The 21,953-nt window shown below is 50.9% G+C and overlaps 1 protein-coding gene and 1 long non-coding RNA gene across 33 annotated transcripts in view; both read left to right on the top strand.

Moving 5' to 3' along the window:
- HM13 (histocompatibility minor 13) overlaps window positions 1-3,029 on the top strand; it is a 38,922-nt gene extending 35,893 nt beyond the window's left edge. For 11 of the 25 annotated variants that reach the window (XR_015139164.1, XR_015139163.1, XR_015139162.1 and 8 more), the window contains one exon: window positions 2,585-3,029. Coding sequence is in view for 16 of the 25 variants with exons in the window: in XM_086332565.1 (XP_086188691.1) it covers window positions 2,585-2,684 (100 nt within the window). In the remaining 9 variants the exon portion in view is untranslated. Of the gene's footprint in view, window positions 1-1,525; window positions 1,729-2,305 lie in introns of all 25 variants that reach the window. The other 14 variants (XM_086332561.1, XM_086332559.1, XM_086332558.1 and 11 more) reach the window with 5 other exon arrangements.
- Window positions 3,030-4,950: 1,921 nt separating this feature from the next.
- LOC147360444 (uncharacterized) lies at window positions 4,951-13,082 on the top strand. Of its 8 annotated transcripts, XR_015139171.1 has the most exons (6): window positions 5,158-5,294; window positions 5,530-5,588; window positions 7,000-7,065; window positions 7,575-7,696; window positions 9,177-9,237; window positions 12,080-13,082. It is a non-coding gene; the product is annotated as an uncharacterized LOC147360444 (long non-coding RNA). The 8 variants fall into 8 exon arrangements; XR_015139169.1 differs by lacking the exon at window positions 7,575-7,696 and having other exon boundaries at window positions 4,951-5,294; window positions 5,373-5,588; XR_015139170.1 differs by lacking the exons at window positions 5,158-5,294; window positions 5,530-5,588 and adding an exon at window positions 6,075-6,211.
- The last annotated feature ends 8,871 nt before the right edge of the window (window positions 13,083-21,953 follow it).

The raw sequence follows: 21,953 nt of genomic DNA, 5'->3' as shown, positions 1-21,953 counted from the left end.
CTTGGTTAGAACTCCAGCGTCAGTCTATGTCCAGTTGCCGCTGTGGCTGTAACCCAGAGCCGGCTGCTTTCTCTCCATCTTAGTCACACACATACCCCTTCTCTGTGGCTGTCCACACACCTGCCACACCCGTGATCAGCCCCACCCTGACCCCCAGGCCTGCGTGACTCCGACAGGTGTCTACACCCCAGCAGCACCAGCCCCACCCGCCAGGGACCCAGAAATAGCTGCCAGCTGCAGCTGAAGCTGCCCACTCTGGGGCCTTCCACCAGCTCCACCTGCCTGGCCTCCAGGTTGTCCCTCGAGTGCCTGCCAGAGCTTTCTGTGCACCTGGCTGCCTGTAGGGGAGCCTGTGACTCACCCCTCCCCCATACCTGCCCCTGCCCTCCCTGCCCTGCCTCAGAGCCCCAGGCTCCCAACCTGCCTGCCCAGGGCTGCTGACCTGGCAAAGCTCTGTGGACTCTGAGGCAAGGCTGGGGGTGAACCAGGGGGCAGATCTGGGGGCAGGAATGGGACCTGGGCCCTGAGCTCAGTCCCTACCCTCACCCTCGGCTCTCAGCCAGCCTCAGCCCCCAGCACCTACTGGGGCTGACCTCCCCAGCCAGGACAGAGGGTGCCTGCCTTCACCCACTTGGTGCTTGGTTTCTGTAAAAGTTTGCCCACATGGGTGCCCCACCTTTCTGCCCCCCACCCCCCCCAGGAGGTTTTTAGATTGAGGTGAAAAAGCAAATAGTCTCTCTTCTCTTCTGCCCATCTCTCTCCCTAATTCTCCACCTTATCTTTGGTTTTACTTTTCCCTTTAGTGGCACTCTCCTTTTTTTATTCATTTACTTTTTAAATGATAACACATTCACGTGGTTGCAAATTCCATAGCAGGGGAGGGACAACCAGCCCCCTCATAGCCCAGCCGCCCACGCAGCCAGCCCCGTCCCTGGCCATCCAGAGGTGTCTCTGCACCTGAAAGCGTGAATGTGTGTACACGTCCTCACGCAGGCGGTGGCGTTCTTGGGGCATTCTGCGTCCTGATTCTTCACACAAGGGTGTGTCTGAGAGATGTTTCACAGCAGCAGAACATCTCCGTGTGTGCTCAGTCGCTCAGTCGTGTCCGGCTCTCTGCGACCCCATGGACTGTAGCCCGCCAGGCTCCTCTGACCATGGGATTCTCCAGGCAAGAATACTGGAGTGGGTTGCCATTCCCTTCTCTAGGGATCTTCCCCACCCAGAGATGGAACCCACGTCGCTTATGTCTCCTGCATTGGCAGGCAGGTTCTCTACCACTAGCACCACCTGAGACACGTACAGATACATCTAGGGCCTCCCTGTTCTTCTGCAGAGTGTGTTCCTGTGTAGGTGCACCTTTTCTTTTTTATCCTCCAAGTAATACTGGCTTCTTTCCACAGAGTTCGAAAGTGCAGAGATAGATAAAAGTAAGACCCACTTCTGCTCCCTGGAAGAGAAATCTCTGTCCTCGTTAGTCTTTTCCTCTCCATCTCTTTTTTTCTGTCTCTGTCTGTCTCTCACACAGCTACGAGTCCTCAGCGGAAATCCTGCCTCACACCCCGAGGCTCACCCACTTCCCCACAGTCTCGGGCTCCCCAGCCAGCCTGGCGGACTCCATGCAGCAGAAGCTAGCTGGCCCTCGCCGCCGGCGCCCGCAGAATCCCAGCGCCATGTAATACCCAGCGGGTGCCCACCTGCCCACTTCCCCCTACTGCCCCGGGGCCCAAGGTAGGGCAGACACCCCCACTCCAGTGTACGGGGCAGGGAGCATTGCTGGGGCAGGCAGCAAGAGGCAGCTCCACCACCACCAGGCAGCCACAGTGCCCAGTCGAGGGGCGGGGGAGCAGGGCCCCAGAACCCCAGCGGCCTCACCAGTACTGTGGGGCTCACCTGAGAGTGGTGGTCAGCAGCCCTGGTCACACAGCCGTGGACACTGTTACCGCTCTGCATATACATAACCTGGAGCAAGTGTATAACCTTCACTTTCCCCTTTCGGAACCTCTCTTTGTTCATATAGAAGTGGGCACATACCTGCCTCACAGGGTTGATGTGGTGAGGAAATGTGAGCATTATCTTTGGCATGAACTCACTTGCTCAGTGAATGGAGCCCAAAGGAAGAGCTAAGCCAGGGTGTCTGCCTGCGAGAGTGGCACCTTGCCATTTGTCAGTAGAGCAGCCCCCCTGCCCACCCGCCCGCGCCCCTGGGGCTGAGCTTTCCGACTCCTGTTATGTGCCCTGGGAGGCAGCCATTCGTCCTGTAGCCTCATCCTGGCTGTCCCTGTTTTTCCCCACTCTCTTTCCCCAGTGGGAGGTCCAGGAAGCTTAAAATGGGTCTGCACAAGCCCAACCTCTCCTCCATTTGCTGCTGCCCTGCCACCTCTTGGCACCACCAGGCACAGAGAAAGTGGAACCAGCAGCCGGTCTGAGGAGGGCGCACGGCGGGGCCGGGCCAAGTCCTGGAAGGTGCTGGGCCAAGGATGTTTGTGCCCAGGGTTTTCCTGTGATGGTGGGAGGTGGGCACAAAGATTCTGCCCTTCCCTCCTCTAAGTGTGTCGTCCTTGTTCTGTCTTGTTTTTCCGGTCAGTTATGAGGAGTCAAATCCTAAGGATCCAGCAGCAGTGACAGAAACCAGAGAGGGAACAGAGGCCACCACATCGAAGGGGCTGGAGAAGAAGGAGAAGTGATGGAGCTGGTGCCTGACCCTGCAAGGGCCAGACACCCGGGCGGGCTGGCCGCACACCAGCCCGCACAGTGTGGATCTGCCGCTGAGGCAGGCAGCTCCCAGAGAAGGGCAGGGGCAGCAAGCTCCCTCCAGCGGGGCCTCCAGGGCCTGGTTCCCTCTCCCCCTTCTCTGGCCTTTCTCTGCTCCTCCCCATCTCCTGCCTGCAAAGGAAGCCCCCAACTGTCCCCACCCCCCCAATCCCTGGGTGCCAGGTGGGAAAAGTGGGTCTGATTTTTAGACTTTTGTATTGTGGACTGACTTTGCCTCACATTAAAAACTCATCCCGTTGCCTGGGCAGGCCACTGCACTTTGAGAACGTTCTCACCCAGTACCTTAGAGTGGGTTTACTACTCACCCTCCCCCCCAGAGACTTTCATGTAAGCCCCTTCCTGGGGATGGGGGACTGTCGCAACCTGCGGTGAGGCCCTGACCTTCTGGCCCCTCCATCCTGGTTGCCCACCCAGCGTGTGGCCAGTGTGCCAGCTTAGCACCCCCAGATGCCCTCTGACCAGCAGAGGGGGCCCTCGAGCCCTGTGCCCAGCCCTCCAGTTCTCCTGCCATGCTCCTCCCAGTACTTGGGGGCAGTGAGGGTGTTGGACAGGTACCGGCTACATCACATTCTGGAGGAAAGGCCTGTGGGGAAGAGGCTATGGTATCCAAAGTCTGGCCTGACTCAGCAAGAGGGCCATTATCTGTGAAGCCAGGGAAGCAGCAGGGCCACGTAGGCCCCAGGAAAGAGTGGATTTTATTCCCAGGCTGGCAGAACCCATCCTCCGTGGTTTCAACGTTCACATGGCTTCAGCTGGGGAGCCTGGGACTCTAGATCACCCTAGACATGGAGGACCCACCACTCCCCTTCTGCCTGTTCCTGGGCTTCTTCCCAAAACTACTGCTGCAAAGCTAGAAGGATCCTGATCCTCGGAGCCATCCCCAGTGCCCCTGGAGAGGCTGGGGAGGGGGCTTCTGGGAGGCCATCCAGGCCCAAGAACTGGAGATCCCAGAGCCAGGGTTTCTCCACAGTTTGCCAAAGACAGCAGCCCTGGCCCGAAGGAGAACCCCCAGTGGACCAGGCAAGGGGTGGGCACAGCCTTCATTTACCTGCCTGGTATGGGGTCACTGGATAGAGAAACTAAGGTCGGGGAGGGTGGCCACTGGCCTGAGACTCAGACTTTCAACAGCCCAGAAATCTCTGCCTAAGCTTCCAGGTTTAAAGGCTGAAAATGACAGGGCTTCCAGTTTGGAGCTAAAGAACAAGTGGGAGCAGATAAGGGGAGCTGCTGCAAGTACCAAGCACCTCAATACAGGATTTACTTAATTCTCATACTCTCCTTCTGTAATATTAGCCCCATGTACAAGTGAGAGAACTAAGGCAGCTTACCTACCCCTAGACAGGGATTTGACCTTGAGCAATCTGAATCAAATTCCAGAGTTCCTAAGGACGTTGCAACTCCTCTGCAGACCCCTGGGCCTGAGTCACTGCTGACTTCTCTGGGCTTTCTGGAAAAGAAGGATGGGAAATCTCAAAAGCTTCCCCCAGCCAAGAGGGTTCCTTTCAGGGGCTTCTCGGATCTCTGCCGACTCCAGCCACCTCCAGAGGGGAGGCCGTGTGGTCCTGGAACAAGGCCTCTCTGAGGGCGGCAGATGGGGCAGGCAGCCCAGGCACACAGCACAGTTGGTTCTGCGGTCCATAGCCTACAAAGCCCTCATTGAGTCACCGCCGGCCCCCGGCAGAGGCTGAGGTGGCAGTGGCGCCGGGCGCCTGCCACCTAATGACCGTCCTGGCCCCGCCAGATGCTCCACAGACCTCGGCAGCGGCCGTCCAGGGCCCGCCCGGCCAGCCGGCACCGCAGAGGCCACTCTAATTCCAATTAACCAGCTTCAGCTGAGCAAACAGCGGGCAGTGGTGGCCCAGCCCGGGCGGTAGGCCCGGCCTGCAGAGCCTCCGAGTCTAGACTCCAGATGTGAACCACCACAGCCAGAGTCCCATGGAAAAATGGCACCAGGCCGGGCACGGATCGAGTCTGCACGCCGGAGAGGCGGGGGTGGGTGGCTGGGCAGGGCCCCTGGTGGGCCTACTGCCAGCCTCACCCTGGGGTGGGAGTGGATTCTTGGGAAACAGCTCCAAAAGCCCCAAGTTCGCCCCTGATGTGTTAGGTGTCCCTTTCAGTGGCCTCCCTCTCCCCTGACTACGGTTGAGTGGGAGGGGGCTACTGTAGGGGAAGAGGGAGGCCAGCCCTGTGGAGAGCTCCAGTACACTATGTCATCTGTATTTAACGTGTCCAGCATTATGATAACCCATTTTAGAAATACTCATGTAATGGTTATAACACCCCTGTGAGGGAGGTGGCATCATTTTTACAGATAAAGGAAACTGAAGTAGAGAGACATTAAGGGCCCCAGAGAGATTTGAACCTAGGATGGCTGGTTTGGGGGATGTTCACCGCAGGTGCTGCTGACATAAATCAAGATGCTCAATTCTGGGTTCCGTCTTGGAGTGGCGCTGGAGAAGAGGGTCAGCATCGACAGCAGGGCTGGCTGCCCACTCTGTCCTGTTTGCTCAGCTGTAAAATGAGTAAGCTCCAATTTGGAGGGGTGGCTCCAGTTTAAGGGGGAGGGGGTAAAGCCTTGACATGCCCTTTTGGGTTTTCAGCACCAGGTATGAGTTGGGCACAGGTCAAGCCGCTGGGCACGGCAGCGAACACAGGTCAAGCGCGGGCTTCCCGGCTGACGTTGTGATCAGGCAGACAGACTTTAAATGGATGAACGAATGGATAATGTCAAGTCAATGATCATGTCACGATCCTCAGGCAGAAGAGGTGCCTCCCGCTCCCACAATCCTGTCTGGGGTCGGACCCTGAGTGGCAAGGTAGGATCCTGGGTGATCCGGTCAGAGTTCAGCCGTTCTCGCACAAATGGGAAAACGGAGTGCTCTCTACTCCCGTCCCACCCACGCCAAAAAAAAGGGCCAGACTTGCCCGAGGTCTCCTAAGGAGTGGAGACCAGAGGCGGGGCCTGCTGCTCCCTGCCCAGCCCGCTCTCCCACCGCTAGCGTTCCCTCCCCGTTCCAGGCCAGGTCGTGGGAGGCGGAGGTTGGGGAGGAGGCAGCATCCTGCCCGGGTGCGTCAGGAAGGGCCGAGCGGGAAGGAAGGCACCACCCCCACCCCCGCCGCGGCCACACCTGGGCTCTCCAGGCGGGCATGGGGGCCCAGGCCGGCGCCTGGCTCCAGCGAGTCTGGGCCGCCTCCCCGTGGGGGCCGCCAGATGGGCCGGCCGCCCGCCCGCCCAGCTACGCGGGCAGGAAACAGCCGCCAAGGCTGCCAGGAAGGCGGGCGCGAGCGGTGGGGCGGGGCCCACAGTGGGCCCGCCCCCCGAGGGGAGGGCCGGTAAGGCCGAGACCTTGTGAGCCTGGGAATCCCGGCTCTGCCGCCTGCCATGTTTCCTTAGGCAAGTCTGTTTCCGTCTCCGTGCCCCAGCTTCCCCAATAGTAAAGTAAGTCTGCTTATCCCAGCTCTTTTCTTACCACTGTATGACCTCAGGTCTGTTTCTTTCGCGTCTGTTCCTTGGTTTTCCTACTCAGAGAAAGGGGGCAACAGCGACAGGCCATCTCCACTGATAAACTGTGGGAAGGTTGAGCCTCTGCCCTCCTCCCCACCAGAGTAACCTAGCCCCCGGCCCAGTGACCTAGAGTGGCACTCAGTATGTGTTGAATGTCCCAGCTCTGGGACAATCCTAGGGCACATAGAAAGCACTTCATAAATGGACACGTTGTCTCGGATCTACTGCTTACCAACCGTGAGGCTCTGGTCTCTGAGCCTCAGTCTGCCCACAGGTGGCTGTGAGGATTTAAGTGAAATAATCCATGGAAAACACACAGCACATCTTCAATAGATAATATTTATGGAAGAGTCTCTAAGATGTGAAAAAGAGATAGTAATTTGAGGAAATTTGAGGGCAGGAAAGATGTGAAGATCTGGGTGGCTTGTAATCTTTTGTATACTTTGTATTTTCCAAATCTTGAGTTTTTCAAAACCAAATAGAACTGAAAGTAAAACTAAATCCATCCCCAGCAAAAAAAAGAAAAAGAAAAAAAGAAATATCAGCTATTATCTCCATCTGGCAAAGGAAGCCCCTAAAACTCAGAAAGGATCTGAAAACTTTCTTAGTCACAAGGGAGCTGGGAAATGGCAAGATGAGATTTGAACGCAAATCTCTTAGACTCCACATTAGAAACAAAAAGGAGGAAAGGAAGCTCATTTAGCTTTCATTGCTGTTTCCAGGAGAGATCCCAGTCCGAGGAGAAGGAAGAGGCTGGCAGAGTGGGAAAGACTGAGGTATAAGGAAAGGTGAGCAGATCCCACAAGGCCAGGCCATGGAGCTTAGGCCTTATCCTGGAGGCAGTGGGAGCCAAGGAAGGTTTCTGAGCAGGGGGGTGACATAGTCCTTTCTAAACATTACATTGGGGAAGGCCTGGAAGCCAGGGGTGGGGCTCCAGGACGGTAATGATAACACTATGAGTGATGAGTGGATGAAACCGTCCACGGGGACAGATGAATAAGAAAGATTTAAGAACTCGAAGCAATCCAGAAGGTGGACGGTCATACAGATATTCCTCAGCACCATGGCAGGACCGTGAATCCACATGTCCCAACCCTTCTTACCAACTTCCTCTTCCTTGGAGGTTGTTCAGCCCATACTACATACAACCTTACAAATGTCCTAAGACCCCTAAAAGAGCCCTGAGTCTAGGCCAATGCCAGGAAGAAGCCTAAATTCCCAGCAGTTTTGAGCTGAAAGGAAACAAGGGATGAGTGTGCTGAGGTAGAAAACTGAAAGAGCATTTCCTCCACCCCAGCGATCAGAAGCAAAGGACCTGTGATCTTGTTTGCAAGCACAGTGCTTGTCCCTGATACCCCATGGGTGAACATGTATGGACTCCTCGCACACAATGTATGGACTTCAATGCTCGAGGGACACGTAAGTGCGTGGGCAAACCTATATGCAGGTGAACCTGTACATGACCCAGCCTAGGGAACTTGTGCACACCCATCCTTGCAGGCAGCCAGGTGGCATCCAATCTGTACTGGGAAGCGTTAACAGAAACCTTCCTGGAAGAAGAATAGCAGCTGCCATTACTGAGCACTTCTTGTGTGCCAAGCACCATCCCAAGTGTTCACATCCTCCATGTGCTGAGTCTCCATCGTAGGGATGAGGAAATAAAGGCACAGAGAAGGAAGCTGCCCACACAGCAATCAAGAGCCCTGAACTCGGGACTTCCCTGGTGGACCAGTGGCTAAGACTCCAAGCTTCCAGTGCAGGAGGCTTGGGTTCGATCCCTGGTCAGGGAACTAGATCCCATATGCTGCAACTAAGAGTTTGCATACTGCAAGTAAAGATTCCACATTCTGCAACTAAGACCCAGCACAGACAAATAAATACACAATTAATAAAAAAAAAAAAGACCTGTGAACTCATGTGAGGACACCACTCCCTTGTAATTTTTCATGTCATTCAGTATTCATTTTTAAAAACCTTTTATTGGGCTTCCCTGGGGGCTCCATGATAAAGAATCCACCAGCCAATGCAGGAGACATTACCTAATTTAGGAAGATCCACATGCCGTGGAGCAACTAAGCCCATGTGCCGCAACTACTGAAGCTGTGCTCACAACCACTGAAGCCCACACACTGCGGAGACTATGCTCGGCAACAAGGAAGCCATTGTAATAGAAGCCCGCACACTGCAACTGGAGAAGAGCCTCCATTCGCCTCAACTAGAGAAAAGCCAACGCACAACGAAGATCCAGCACGACCAAAAATAAATTAAACAAATAGATCAGTTCAGTCACTCAGTCGAATCTGGCTCTATGCGACCCCATGGACTGCAGCACATCAGGCTTCTCTGTCCATCACCAACTCCCAGAGCTTACTCAAACTCTTGTCCATCAAGTCGGTGATGCCATCCAACCATCTCATCCTCTATCGTCCCCTCCTCCTCCCGCCTTCAGTCTTTCCTAGCATCAGGGTCTTTTCCAATGAGTCAGTTCTTTGCATCAGGTGGCCAAAGTATTGGAGTTTCAGCTTCAGATCACTCCTTCCAATGAATATTCAGAACTGATTTCCTTTAGGATGGACTGGTTGAATCTCCTTGCTGTCCAAGGGACCCTCAAGAGTCTTCTCCAATGCCACAATTCAAAAACATCAATTTAATTTAAAAAACTTTTATTATCCAGAAGTTATAGCCATGCTTTGTAGAAAATTAGCATATATGTTAAAAAATGAGAAAATAAACCAGCGTTTTCCTGCCACCCAGAGATTACTGTTAACAGCTAAACGTAAATTTCAGATTTTTTTTTGTAGTATGTATTTTTTAACACAAATCATATATACAGTGCAAACAATTTTGATATCTATTGTGTTACTGTAGTTAACAACCTTCCTCTTCTCATTTTGGTCAGGTGTCATCTCCTGTAATACCCAGACAGCCTCCAACCTCTTTGTCATTTTAAGGCAGACCAGGTGAGACAAACAGGCCATCTGCATGTGAAGGCAGATCCCTGTGAGGCGGATGAGCCCCTCCGGGGTCTGTAATGGGCCCTTCCTCCCCAGGGCACCCTGCCCTCTACAAAGCGGTGGTGGGGCCTGGCCCCTTGCCCTCCTGGGACTAAGCCTTGGGGGAGGGTGAAGGCAGCGGGGACACAGAGAAGGCTGAGCCCCTGGGCGCTGCATTCAAGGCCCCTCCACATGTTTGTGCCCCGAAAGTAGGCACCTCTCTTGCTGCTAAGACCTGAGTTACCCCCCTAATACCCTGGGGGCCCTGGAGGGGGGAGGGGAGAGGAGGTGGAGACATATGTGTCAAAGGTGGTAGGTGGTCCGGGGGAAGTAGAAAAAACCTGAGCTCAAGGCCATAGAGCTAGCTGCCATGGTGCAGAGTCCAGGGGAGGGTCCGGGCCCCTTCCTGCCTTAGAGGTTCTCTGTGCAATTACACGTGTCAGCAAGAGTAAGAATGTGTTTTCTTGTGGAATCTGTATGACTTTGGGGTTTGTATAAATGTGAGGGCACGGAAACCTTACATGGGGCAGGGCTGCAGATGTATTTCTGCACATGCATGTATGTGAGTCCGCGTGTGCTCCAGGTTTCCTGCTATGGTCTGTGCACCCCTCTGCCTGGGTCCCTCTGAAGCCTTCGCTTCCTCATCTGTAAAATGGGGACACCAGGTCACTGGGTACCATTGTGATTCCGATTACCTTATTCCCTCTCTACTACTGACCTTTTGTCCAAACACTGGCCAGTCATTTCTGCTCCAATCAATCTGACAACACCCTGGGGAACATATGTATACCTATGGCTGATCCATATTGATGCACGGCAGACACCAACACAATATTGTAATTATCCTTCAATTTAAAATGTTTTTTAAAAAATTGACAATACCTTGATTTTTAAGTCTAAAACCTGCTTCTCCTAATTTGCTCAGCAGCTATTAATATTTGCTAATCACCCTGGATTCCCCCAGGACATATTTTCCATGAATGAAAGAGCTATTCAGGGACTGGCGCGGGGAAATGCCCCCATGAGATGCTGACCCATGCGCACTTTGTGAAAGGCTCCAGCTCTAAGTGTTGAGACCCAAACGTGCAGCACAGTCAGTGGGAAAGTTGCAACTGGCGGGGTGGGGGGCGGTGAGGGGGGGGAAGGTTTTTTTTCCTCCTTAAAAACAACATTTTGTGTTCAATCTGTGTCTCTTTTAAGCCTCACAGGATGGAGATATCCTAAAATAAGAAATTAAGCAAGAAGGGAAATCCCATTATCTGTCTTCTTAATGGGTCCCTCAGGATTCCATAAGGACTCCCTTCCCAGTCACTGTGTGGTCCAGGCCTGAGAACACCCAGCTCCCCCACCCACCCCCTGCGGCCCACGCCCACCCACCACCCAGCCAGGGAAGCAGTTTCCCAGGATTCACATGGTAATGAAGGCATCCATCTTCTCCCAGACACACACTGGGCCCTCCGACCCTCCCAGGCCCCTGCACAATGGTCCCCAGTGCAGAGGCCCCACCACCTGTTGGATTTTCCCAGGGAAGTGTGGGAGAGAGTGGAGAAGAGCCTCTTGCTCCCAGCCCCCAGTCTACTGGCCCCCTGGACCTGGGAGTCAGACAGTGAGAGAACTCACGTCCTCGTCACCCCCTGAGCTAACTGCATCCTCAGTTACCTCATCTGCAAAATGGAGGTGGTGGTACTCAAGTCACAGTGTGGCTGGAAGGATTCCGTTGGGAACGGTGTGATGTGAAATGCAGACAAGTGGGGAGTGGGGTCAGTGATAAACGCTCAGTGATCACTACCACTTTACCTGGGACCAGGCGGGATGAAGCATATTGCAGTACTGTCACAGAGCATCGCAATCCTGCAGGTAGAACAGCTAAGACCATTTATAGAAGAGGACACTGAGGCCCAGGAAGATGGGCTTCATGCCAGGAGCACCACAGTTCCCAAAGCCACAGAGCCATGTATCGAGTTTGCCTCACCCCAGAGCCTAAAATGCTAACCACTACTTTAGATCATCACCATCATCATTATCATCACAGTTATTGACTTAGGTGGTAATCCTGGCAAAGGCCACCTGAAAGTCCCTAGGGAAGCTAGGAAGAGTGGGAGACCTAAATATTACTCATCTGTGTCTCCCCAGGACTTGGCCAGAGCCTGGCACACAGTAGGTGATTAATAACTGAGGCCTGCCTGAGTGACATAACTGAGAAACAAAACGCACAGCTTTATATTCTGGATCATGGAGTCGGTTTCATTATCTTTTACTTTCTCTTGAGCATCTACTACAAAATGCTCATGAATAAATGATTTCCTCAAATAAATGCATAATTCCACCTTGCGGTAATAGAGGCTAGGGCAAAGAGGAGGAGGGCATTCAGAGCAAGTAACAGAAAATAAAAATCACTGCCTCTGTAAGCAGAATCCTAGAAATCCCTGGACCACAGCACCTCCTTCCCACCCCCCAGTTACTGCTCCCCAATGCAGAAACTGCCTCTCCTGTACCCTGCCCAGATCCCATCCCCACTTCGTAAACATTCAGAAGGAATGTCTGTATGTATTTACAGGTAGAAGGACAGAATTAAGGATGACTTTATCTTGCTTAAGTTGAACTGTATGTCTGTCCAACTTCTCTATAATGAATATGTATTATTTAGGTTGGTGCAAACAAAATTGCAGTTTTTGCATTATTGAAATTTTCCACTTGATATTGGAATACATTTTCAATAAACGTGGTTATGTTATACATCATCTTAATACACATTTCTCACTTGGTTTTTTGCTAATAACTTATTACTGTTTGTTTTTATTTATTTTAGACTATGGAAATGATGTTAGACAAAAAGCAAATCCGAGCAATTTTCTTACTTGAGTACAAAATGGGTCGTAAAGCAGCAGAGACAATTGGCAACATCAACAACACATCTGGCCCAGGAATGCACAGTGCAATGGTGATTCAAGAAGTTTTGCAAAGGAGATGAGAGGCTTGAAGATGAGGAGTGCAGTGGCTGGCCATCGGAAGGTGACAACAACCAATTGAGAGCAGTCACTGAGGCTGATCCTCTTACAACTACACCAAAAGTTGCCAAAGAACTCAGTGTCAGCTATTCTACAGTTGTTCGGCATTTAAAGTAAATTGGAAAGGTGAAAAGGCTTGGTAAGTGGGTGCCTCATGAGCTGACTGCAAATCAAAAAAATCATCATGTTGAAGTGTCATCTTTTCTTATTCTATGCAACAACAACCAACCATTTCTCAATTGGGATTGTGACCTGCAATGAATAGTGAACTGCATACAACAACCAGCAATGACCAGCTCAGTGGATGGAGTGAGAAGAAGCTCCAAAGCACTTACCAAAGCCAAACTTGCGCCAAAAAAAGGTCATGGTCACTGTTTGGTGGCCTGCTGCTGGTCTGATCCACTGCAGCTTTCTGAATCCTGGTGAAACCATTATATCTGAGAAGTATGCTCAGCAAATCAGTGAAATCACCAAAAACTGCAGCCGGTATCAGTCAACAGAAAGGGCCTGACGAAAGGTCGCACAACCAAAAGTTGAAGGAATCGGGCTACGATGTTTCGCCTCATCCGCCATATTCACCTGACCTCGGCCAACCAACTACTACTTCTTCAATCATCTTGACAACTTTTTGCAGGAAAAACACTTCCACAACCAGCAGGATACAGAAAATGCTTTCCAAGAGTTCGTTGATTTCTGAAGCATTGATTTTTATGCTACAGGAGTAAGCAAACTTATTTCTAGTTGGCAAAAATGTGTTGATTGTAAAGGTTCCTGTTTTGATTAATAAAGATGTGTTTGAGCCTAGTTATAATGATTTAAAATTCATTGTCCATAACTGCAATTATTTTTGCACCACGTAAATATCATTTTTGTTGTTCAGTCCCTAAGTTGTGTCCAACTCTTTGCGACCTCACTGACTGCAGTATGCCAGGCTCTCCCATCATCCACTCTCCTACAGTTTGCTCACATTCAAGTCAGTGATGCTATCTAACCATCTCATCCTCTGCCAACCCCTTCTCTTTTTGCCTTTAGTCTTTACCAGCATCTAATGAGTCGACTCTTCACATCCCAACCAAAGTATTGAAGCTTCAGCTTCAGGTTGCCAAAGTACTGAAGCTTCAGCTTCAGCATCAGTCCTTCCAATGAACTATCATTTTAACCAGCCTTAATACATGAAATACATTATTATGAAAAAGCAAATCATGTAGAGGTACATGTCAGAGAAAGAGGAAGGTCCACTTTCAACCTGAGCCAGAGACCTGATCCCACATCCCAACCCCAGAGACAACCCCTATACAGTCTGCTGGAGTAACTGGGCATTTTATTTTATTTATTTATCTTTGGCTGCACTGAGCAACATGAGGGAAGCTGGGATTGAACCCATGGTCCCTGCAGTGGAAGCTTGGAGTCTTAACCACTGGACCATCAGGAAAGTCCCTCTCTGGGCATTTAAAAGTATACTCTAGGGAAACCCTGAAAACATTATGCTGCGTAAAAGAGACCAGTCACAAAAGACTACATATGTATGATTCCACTGATAGGAAATAACCAGGACAGGTAAATCTATAGAGACAGAAGGTGGGTTAGTGGCTGCCAGGGTCTGAGAGGTAGCGGGGGGAATAGGAAGTGACTCGCCAATAGATTTCTTTGGGGATAATGAAGATGTTATAAAATTAATTGTGGTGATCACTGCACAACTCTATGATATATTAAAAACCATGGAGTTACACACTCTGTAATTTGACTTTATTTATTCTAGGCTGCGATGGGTCTTCGTTGCTGCATTCTTCATTGCTTTCCTTTAGGTGTGGAGAGTGGGGTCTACTGTGTAGTTGTGGTGCTCGCTTGGGCTTCTCATTGCCCTGGCTTCTCTTGCTGCAGAGCATGGGCCCTAGGGCACCCAGATTTCAGTAGTTGAGGCACGTGGGCTCAGTAATTGTGGCTCCCAGACTCGAAAGCACGGGGTCAATAGTTGTGGCACACAGGCTTAGTTGCTCCACACCATCTGGGATCTTCCCAGATCCGGGATTGAATCCTTGTCTCTCTTTACCACTGATCCACAAGGGAACCCCCAAGTTATATACTTCAAATGAGTGAATTGTATGATATATGAATTATATCTCAATAAAGCTGTTAAATAAAGCTTTCTTGATGGCTCAGATGGTGAAGAGTCTGCCTGTAATGCAGGAGACCCCAGTTCGATCCCTGGGTTGGGAAGATCCCCTGGAGAAGGGAATGCCAATCTACTCCGATATTCTTGCCTGGAGAATTCCACAGACAGAGGAGCCTGATGGGCTACCAGTTACAGTCCATGGGGTCACAAAGAGTCAGCCACGACTGAGTGATCAACACTTTCCCAGTTGTTTTAAAAAAAAAAAGTAAATTCTATAAATGCTCCTATCTTGGAGCCCTCAGCCCACTGACAGGGTATTTCCCACCTCCAAGCCCTGGGTCCCACCTCCAGGTGGACGTGACTCTGAGCGAGTCTCAGGTCCCGTCACAGGTCCAGCTGAGTTTCTCAGGTTGTTCACAGATATCTCCTAACCACATAACACACAATCTCAGACGGGGAGGAAGCCCCAGAGGCAAAGCACTCTCCCTTAATCTTTGCTGGGTCCAAACCTTTCCCTTTTACATTTTTTGTGTTTTTTGTTTTTTGGACACACTGTTCAGAATGTTGGGTCTTAGTTCCCTGACTAGGAATCAAACCCATGCCCCCTACAGTGGAAGCACAGTCTTAACCACTGGACTGCCAGGAAAGTCCCCCCTTTTACATTTTAATTTTATTTCATTTTTAAATAGGTAATGCATCCTCATGGTACACAATTTAAAAAGTAGACACATCTCTCTTTTCACCCCAGAGGCAGTTTCCTAGTGAGTTACATGCAAATATGAATATTTTGTTTTTCTTTCTTTTTAAACAAAAGTGGTGGCAGTCTTTGCATACTACCTTACAACTTGTTTTGTTTTTCCACTTAACAAAGTACTAGGAAACCTTAGTATTTCAGGATAAAGGCAGCTTTCTTGTTTTTTTCACAGCTGCATGTATGTATTCTATTATATGGAGAGAATGGTCTTTATTCAATCCGCTGCTGCTGCTGCTGCTAAGTCGCTTCAGTCGTGTCCGACTCTGTGCGACCCCATAGGCGGCTGCCCACCAGGCTCCCCCGTCCCTGAGATTCTCCAGGCAAGAACACTGGAGTGGGTTGCCATTTCCTTCTCCAATGCATGAAAGTGAAAAGTGAAAGTGAAGTCTCTCAGTCGTGTCCGACTCTTAGTGACCCCATGGACTGCAGCCTACCAGGCTCCTCCGTCCATGGGATTTTCCAGCAAGAGTACTGGAGTGGGGTGCCATTGCCTTCTCCGATTCAATCCCCTAGTGATGGACAAATGGGTTTTTTTCCAGTTGACTCTTCTTCCTGGACATACCTTGTTTCACACATTGAGTTTTTCCTTAGTATACATTCCTGAAAGTGGAAGTGCTGTCTCATAATTTCCCAGAGCCCCATAGTATTTCACAGTGCATTTAGCTATTCTCCTTTTGATGGATATTTAAACTGTTTCCAATTGGGTGCTCTTATGAGCAAGACATCTATGAACACTTTATATTCCTCACAGACCCCTTTGGCAATGTGTTAAAAGCTGTGGATCTTTTCCCCACAAAAAAATACAGTAAATTTACCCAACAATGAAACCCATCTAGGCGCCTCAAATTAAGACACTCTGATCTAAACCAACTGCTGTCATCCAAGCAGAGAAACACAAGGGTGGAGATGAGCAGGGGCCACCCTGCAGTACAGGGATAGGAACCCTACAGCAGCTGGATCAGAGTCATTGAGATTCTGCTCAAGGAGTCAGACCACCATCCTCCTCTGCTTAAAACCATCCCAGGATCTTGCCTTACCAAACTCCTCACTGTGGCCTCTGAGATCCAGCTATGTCTCTGCCCCCATATCTTCATGACTTTCACCTAGCAGCCTTCTCCTTGCTCACTCGACCAGAGTCACATTAGCCTCTTGAACATACCAGGCACCTTTCTGCCTCAGGACCTCTGCACTGATTTTGACTTCTGCCTGGAATGTTTTGTCCCCAGTAGCTGAAGGAAGTGCAAAAACAAGTTCTTTACTGAGCTACCCACCTTCCCAGAGAAGACTTTTCCCAGCCCCTGAGATTTCAACCTATCCTAACCCCAGCCCTCCCTAACCCCCCCTTTTCTGACTTATTTCCTCCATAATATTTATCAGCAGAAGAGATAATATATACTGCACTTACCCTGCTCTTTGTGTGCCCTTCTCCCCTAAATATAAACTCCACGAAATAGTGACTTCCCTCTGTTCTGTTCACTCTAATATCCCAGTGTGGGCCCAGAGCCAGAGGTGCAGTAGGTGCTTCACAAATATTGTTGATTAAATGAAGAAATTAGGTTGGTAAAGCACTTAGCACACAGGAGGGTAAAGGAGGCATGATACCTGGGAACCCATAGGCTTTGAGAAACCCAGACTTCAACCCTAGCCTTGCTAAATTCTTCTTTGACCTTCACTAAGTCACCAGTCATTCAGGACCTCTGTGTTCATCATCCCTCAACTGGAGTTGATGGTTAGAGCATCTCTACTCGGAGTGGCTGTGAGAATTAATGAGCTCCTGAGAAATCTGTATGCAGGTCAAGAAGCAACAGTTAGAACTGGACATGGAACAACATATTGGTTCCAAATCAGGAAAGGAGTACATCAAGGCTGTATATTGTCACCCTGCTTATTAAACTTATATATAGAGTACTTCATGCAAAATGCCAGGCTGGATGAAGCACAGGCTGGAATCACGATTGCTGGGACAAATATCAACAACCTCAGATACACAGACGACAGCACCGTTATGGCAGAAAGCAAAGAAGAACTAAAGAGCATCTTGATGAAAATGAAAGATGAGAGTGAAAAAGTTGGCTTAAAACTCAACATTCAGAAAACTAAGATCATGGCATCCAGTCCCATCACTTCAGGGCAAATAGATGGGGAAACAATTAAAACAGTGAGAGACTTTATTTTGGGGGGCTCCAAAATCACTGCAGATGGTGACTGATGCTATGAAATTAAAAGACACTTGCTCCTTGGAAGAAAAGCTATGACTAACCTAGAGCGCATATTAAAAAGCAGAGACATTACTTTACCAACAAAGGTCCGTCTAGTCAAGGCTATGGTTTTTCCAGTAGTCATGAATGGATGTGAGAGTTGGACTATAAAGAAAGCTGAGCACCGAAGAATTGATGCTTTTGAACTGTGATGTTGGAGAAGACTCTTGAGTCCCTTGGACTGCAAGAAGATCCAACCAGTCCATCCTAAAGGAAATCAATCCTGAATATTCACTGGAAGGACTGATGCTGAAACTGAAACTTCAGTACTTTGGCCATGTGATGAGAAGAACTGACTCATTTGAAAAGGCCCTGATGCTAGTAAAGATTGAAGGCAGGAGGAGAAGGGAATGACAGACGATGAGATGGTTGGATGGCATTACCGACTCAATGGACATGAGTTTGAGCAAGCTCCAGGAGTTAGTGATGGACAGAGAAGCCTGGCGTGTTGCAGTCCATGGGGTCAAAAAGAGTCGGACATTATTGAGCAACTGAACTGAACTGAACTGAATGATTTAAAGCCCTGATAAGTGTTTAATAAATGTCAGCCAGCATTGCTGCCGCTAGGATGATGACAAGGCTTCCCTGATAGCTTAGTTGGTAACAAATCCGCCTGCAATGCAGGAGACCCGGTTGGACCATGGGTCGGGAAGATCCGCTGGAGAAGAGATAGGCTACCCACTCCAGTATTCTTGGGCTTCCCTTGTGGCTCAGCTGGTAAAGAATCCACCTGCAATGCTGGAGACCTGGATTCGGTCCCTGGGTTGGGAAGATCCCCTGAAGAAGGGAACCACTACCCACTCCAGTATTCTGGCCTGGAGAATGCCATGGACTGCCATGGGGTGTTTTCATTAGGCTTCCCTGATAGCTCAGTTGGTGAAGAATCCGTCTGCGACTGAGCGACCTTCACTTCCCTTCTTCATGATGATGATGGTGGAGGTGTGGTGATGCAGACAGGGGTGTGTGCTGACACCTCGCCCCCTAATACCGGAGGCCTGGGGAAGGAGGTCACATAGGGGAGGGAAGTTCAGACCAGATTCCTGAGCTGTCTTACTGGTACTTTGCAGAAAGAAGATGGAACTTTCGGGGTCGGGGTTGGGGGAAGCTAGGGGTAAAATGCTTCCACCAGAGAGCCCCTTAGCCCCTGTCGTGTGCTCCCCGCTTCCCAGCTGCCCCTGCCGTTGGCTACACCAGCTTCACTTAGCCCACCGCCCGCCCGGAGCCACTTTAGGGGGAGGGCGGCGGGAAGGCAAGTCGGTTTTTCCCAGAGTAGCCCCCCTATCCCGCGAACATCTGGCCGCGAACATCTGCCCTTAGCCTTTGTCTCCGGGCCCAGGCCGGGCTCGCACCCATCTGCCGCCGCCCGCGGCCCCCGCCCATCTGTGCGCGGCTCCCGGCGTCCCCGCCCCCGCCCGCCCGGTCGGTTCCCACGGGGCGAGCGCAGGAAGCGGGCGGCCCATCTGCCCGGCGCGGCGGGTCCTGCCGCCAGGCGGCCCCGAGGGGCGGATCGCCCTCTTTCAGGCAGGTGCGCGCCCCAACAAAAGCCGGGGTGCGGCGCCTCTCCCCTCCTGCTCACCCCGAAGTCACTGCCGGGCCTGCGGAGATGAAGGGCGCTCGGGCACCCCGCCTCTTTGCAAAGCGCTCCCTTGCTGACCTCCCGCTAACCCTGGACGCCCGGGGTCCCCCGCGCAACTCTCCACCTCCAGCCCCCAACCTTTAACTGGACTGGCCCTTCTGCTTGGAAATGCCTTTTGCCCTTCTTGCTTGCCTAACGTTTTACTTAGTGTGGTGTAGAAATGACGGAGAAATACAGCGATTTGTATTCCCACCACCAGGAGCTAACAACCCAGCAGTTTGCTATCATTGTTCCCCTCACATCTTTTAGGTTTTTTCCCCCTCTCCATTCCACAGCTTGCAAGATCTGACCTGGGATGGAACCCGCGTCCCCTCCAGTGAACAGGTGGAGTCCTAACCACTGGACGCCAGGGAATTCCCCCTCCCATATTCTTTAAAGAATAAAACTTTACAGATGCTGCTAGCTTTCCCCTGTAGTCAGTGCCTCTGCCCTTTTCTCCAAGACTACTTGCCACCCTCTCCACTTCCCAGGTAACATCACAAAGTGGCCATGTTTCTTCCAGGCCATGTATATTTTTTTTAAGATTTATTATTTTTGGCTGCTCTGGGTCTTCTGGCTGTCATGTACCTGGGCTTTCTCTAGTTGCCACAAGTGGGGGCTATTCTTTCCTTGCCCTGCCGGGCTGCCCATTCCAATGGCTTATCTTCTTGTGGGGCACAGGCTTTAGGCGTGGGGGCTTCAGTAATTGCAGTGCACAGAGTTCATTTTCTCCAGGGCCTGTGGGATCTTCCTGAACCAGGGATCAAACCCATGTCCCCTGCACTGGCAGGTGGATTCTTAACCACTCGACCACCAGGGGAGCCCTCTTATACTTTTAATACAAAGAAATTTATTAACGTTGTTTGTGGCTTTTTAAATTTACACTTAAAAAACAAATCCTTCTGTATTTCCCCCTAAGCAGCATCATATTTTTGCAGGTATCCAGCAGAATACATACAGGTCTAGCTGACGGTAAAGTGTCTGCCTGCAATGCAGGAGACCTGGGTTCGATTCCTGGGTCAGGAAGATCCCCTGGAGAAGGAAATGGCAATGCACTCCAGCACTCTTGCCTAGAAAGTCCCATGGACGGAGGAGCCTGATAGGCTACAGTCCATGGGGTGGAAAAGAGTCAGACACGACTGAGCGACTTCACTTCACTTTCACCACTCCACTCAATGGGAATGAATTTGAGCAAACTCCAGGAGATAGTGGAGGACAGAGGAGCCTGATGTGCTGCAGTCCATAGGGTTGCAAACAGTCTGACACGACTTAGCAATTGAACAACAACCACCACGCCACCATTATTTCATTTCCCTGTTCTCCTGTTGTTGAACGGATGGGTAGTTTTCAATCTGCTCTGCTGTCAGCATAGCTGCCGTGTTCCTGCCCCATGCCTTTGGCATCTTGAGGGCAGGATTTTCAGGGTATGTCCGTGGGAGTGAACTGCTGGGTCAAAGGGAGTTCCCGTGTTCACTTTTACTCAATATTGCCAAACTGAGCTCTCAAGTGATCGTACCAGTTTACATACCAGCGGCGGTTGAGGATTTTTGTTTTCCCACACCCTCACAAATTTACATTATCAGACTTTGAAGTTTTTGCAATTTGATGTGGCAGTTGTCTCCTGTGTACATCCCAGATGTACAGATGTTCAGGCTCAGGAGCCTCTGCCTCACTCTTCCTCGCTTTTTTCCATCTCAGCTGGCATATTACCTCTTCCTACAAGAAGTCCTCTCTGATCTCCCTTAGTTGACTGGGGTATCTCCCAGGCCACGCCTTCTACAGCACTTTGTGCTTCCCCATCATAGCCCTGGGAACTGGGGAGTGTCTGCCTGATCTCCAGGCAGGGATCAGGTTTGCAGGGCCATTGAGCAGACTGCGAGGACCCTGCAAGTGCTACCGAGAGCACTCCTGGAAGGTTCATTCCTCTCCAAAGTGCCCCCTTTGGAAGGGCAGTAGTTAACTTATTGGTGGCATCTGGGTCACCAGCATGTGGACACAGCAGCCAGGAACCAACCACCTGGCTCCCTGATGGCATCAACTTGCACCTTGTTCTTTCAATGCTGTGCCTAGAGTTGGTGTGTGCCAATTACAGAATGAGTGGTTGGCATTTCATGCGACCCCATGGACTGCAGCACACCAAGCTCTTCTATCCTCCACTATCTCCTGGAGTTTGCTCAAATTCATGTCCATTGAGTCGGTGATAATAATAATAACTAGTGTCTACTGAATGCCAACTTTGCTAGGCACTGTTCTAAGCTCTTTATGCGACTTAACTCACTGAATCCTCATAGAGAGGGGAACTCCTCCTGTCCCCAGTTTCACATATGGGGAAACAGACACAGAAAAAATGAAGTGACGTACAGACTCATAGCTTATAAGCAGTAAACAAAGATGTGAATCCAGACCTCTTTTCACCTAGGAAAAGGGCCCCTTTCTCCCTTAAGTGTTTCTGAGATGTCAACTTCTTTTTAACCAGAACAGTTCTGCTTTTGCATCAGCAAAAACTAATGAGACTTTTTAAAAGACCTGAGAGACTGACCTGAGTCACAGTATTTGAGGTGTATAGCCCCACCCATGACCTGAGGCAAGGGTGCAGTTGGAGGGTACTTAGGGTTGGGGTGAGTGGAGAGGGTGGAACTGCCTTAGGCTTTTGGGGTGGGGAGGCACCTGGGCAGGCCCTGAGAGACACACCCTCAGCCGTTTCCGGGTTCCGGGCCCCAGGGTAGGAGGGGGCACCAGGTGTACGGGGCAGGTGAGTCAAGGGAGGGCCCTCTGCTAGGCACCAGGCAGGAGCGGGGATTTCTGCTTCCGGGAAGGGAAGCTCTGGGGCCACCAGTGGAGCCCCAGTGGGCACAGGGGGAACTTACTAAAGCCCAGCGCCAGAAGGTCCTTGCCCAGTCTCCCTCCTTCCACCTCCATGGCCTGGGCCTTGCAG

Source organism: Bos grunniens, chromosome 13 (assembly GCF_055505025.1).
Source record: "Bos grunniens cultivar Pamir isolate PY7600 chromosome 13, Bosgru_T2T1.0, whole genome shotgun sequence".
NCBI classification, from domain to species: Eukaryota; Metazoa; Chordata; class Mammalia; order Artiodactyla; family Bovidae; genus Bos; species Bos grunniens.
The sequence above is the reverse complement of the archived record's forward strand: the minus strand, read 5'-3'. Positions and strand labels throughout refer to the sequence as shown.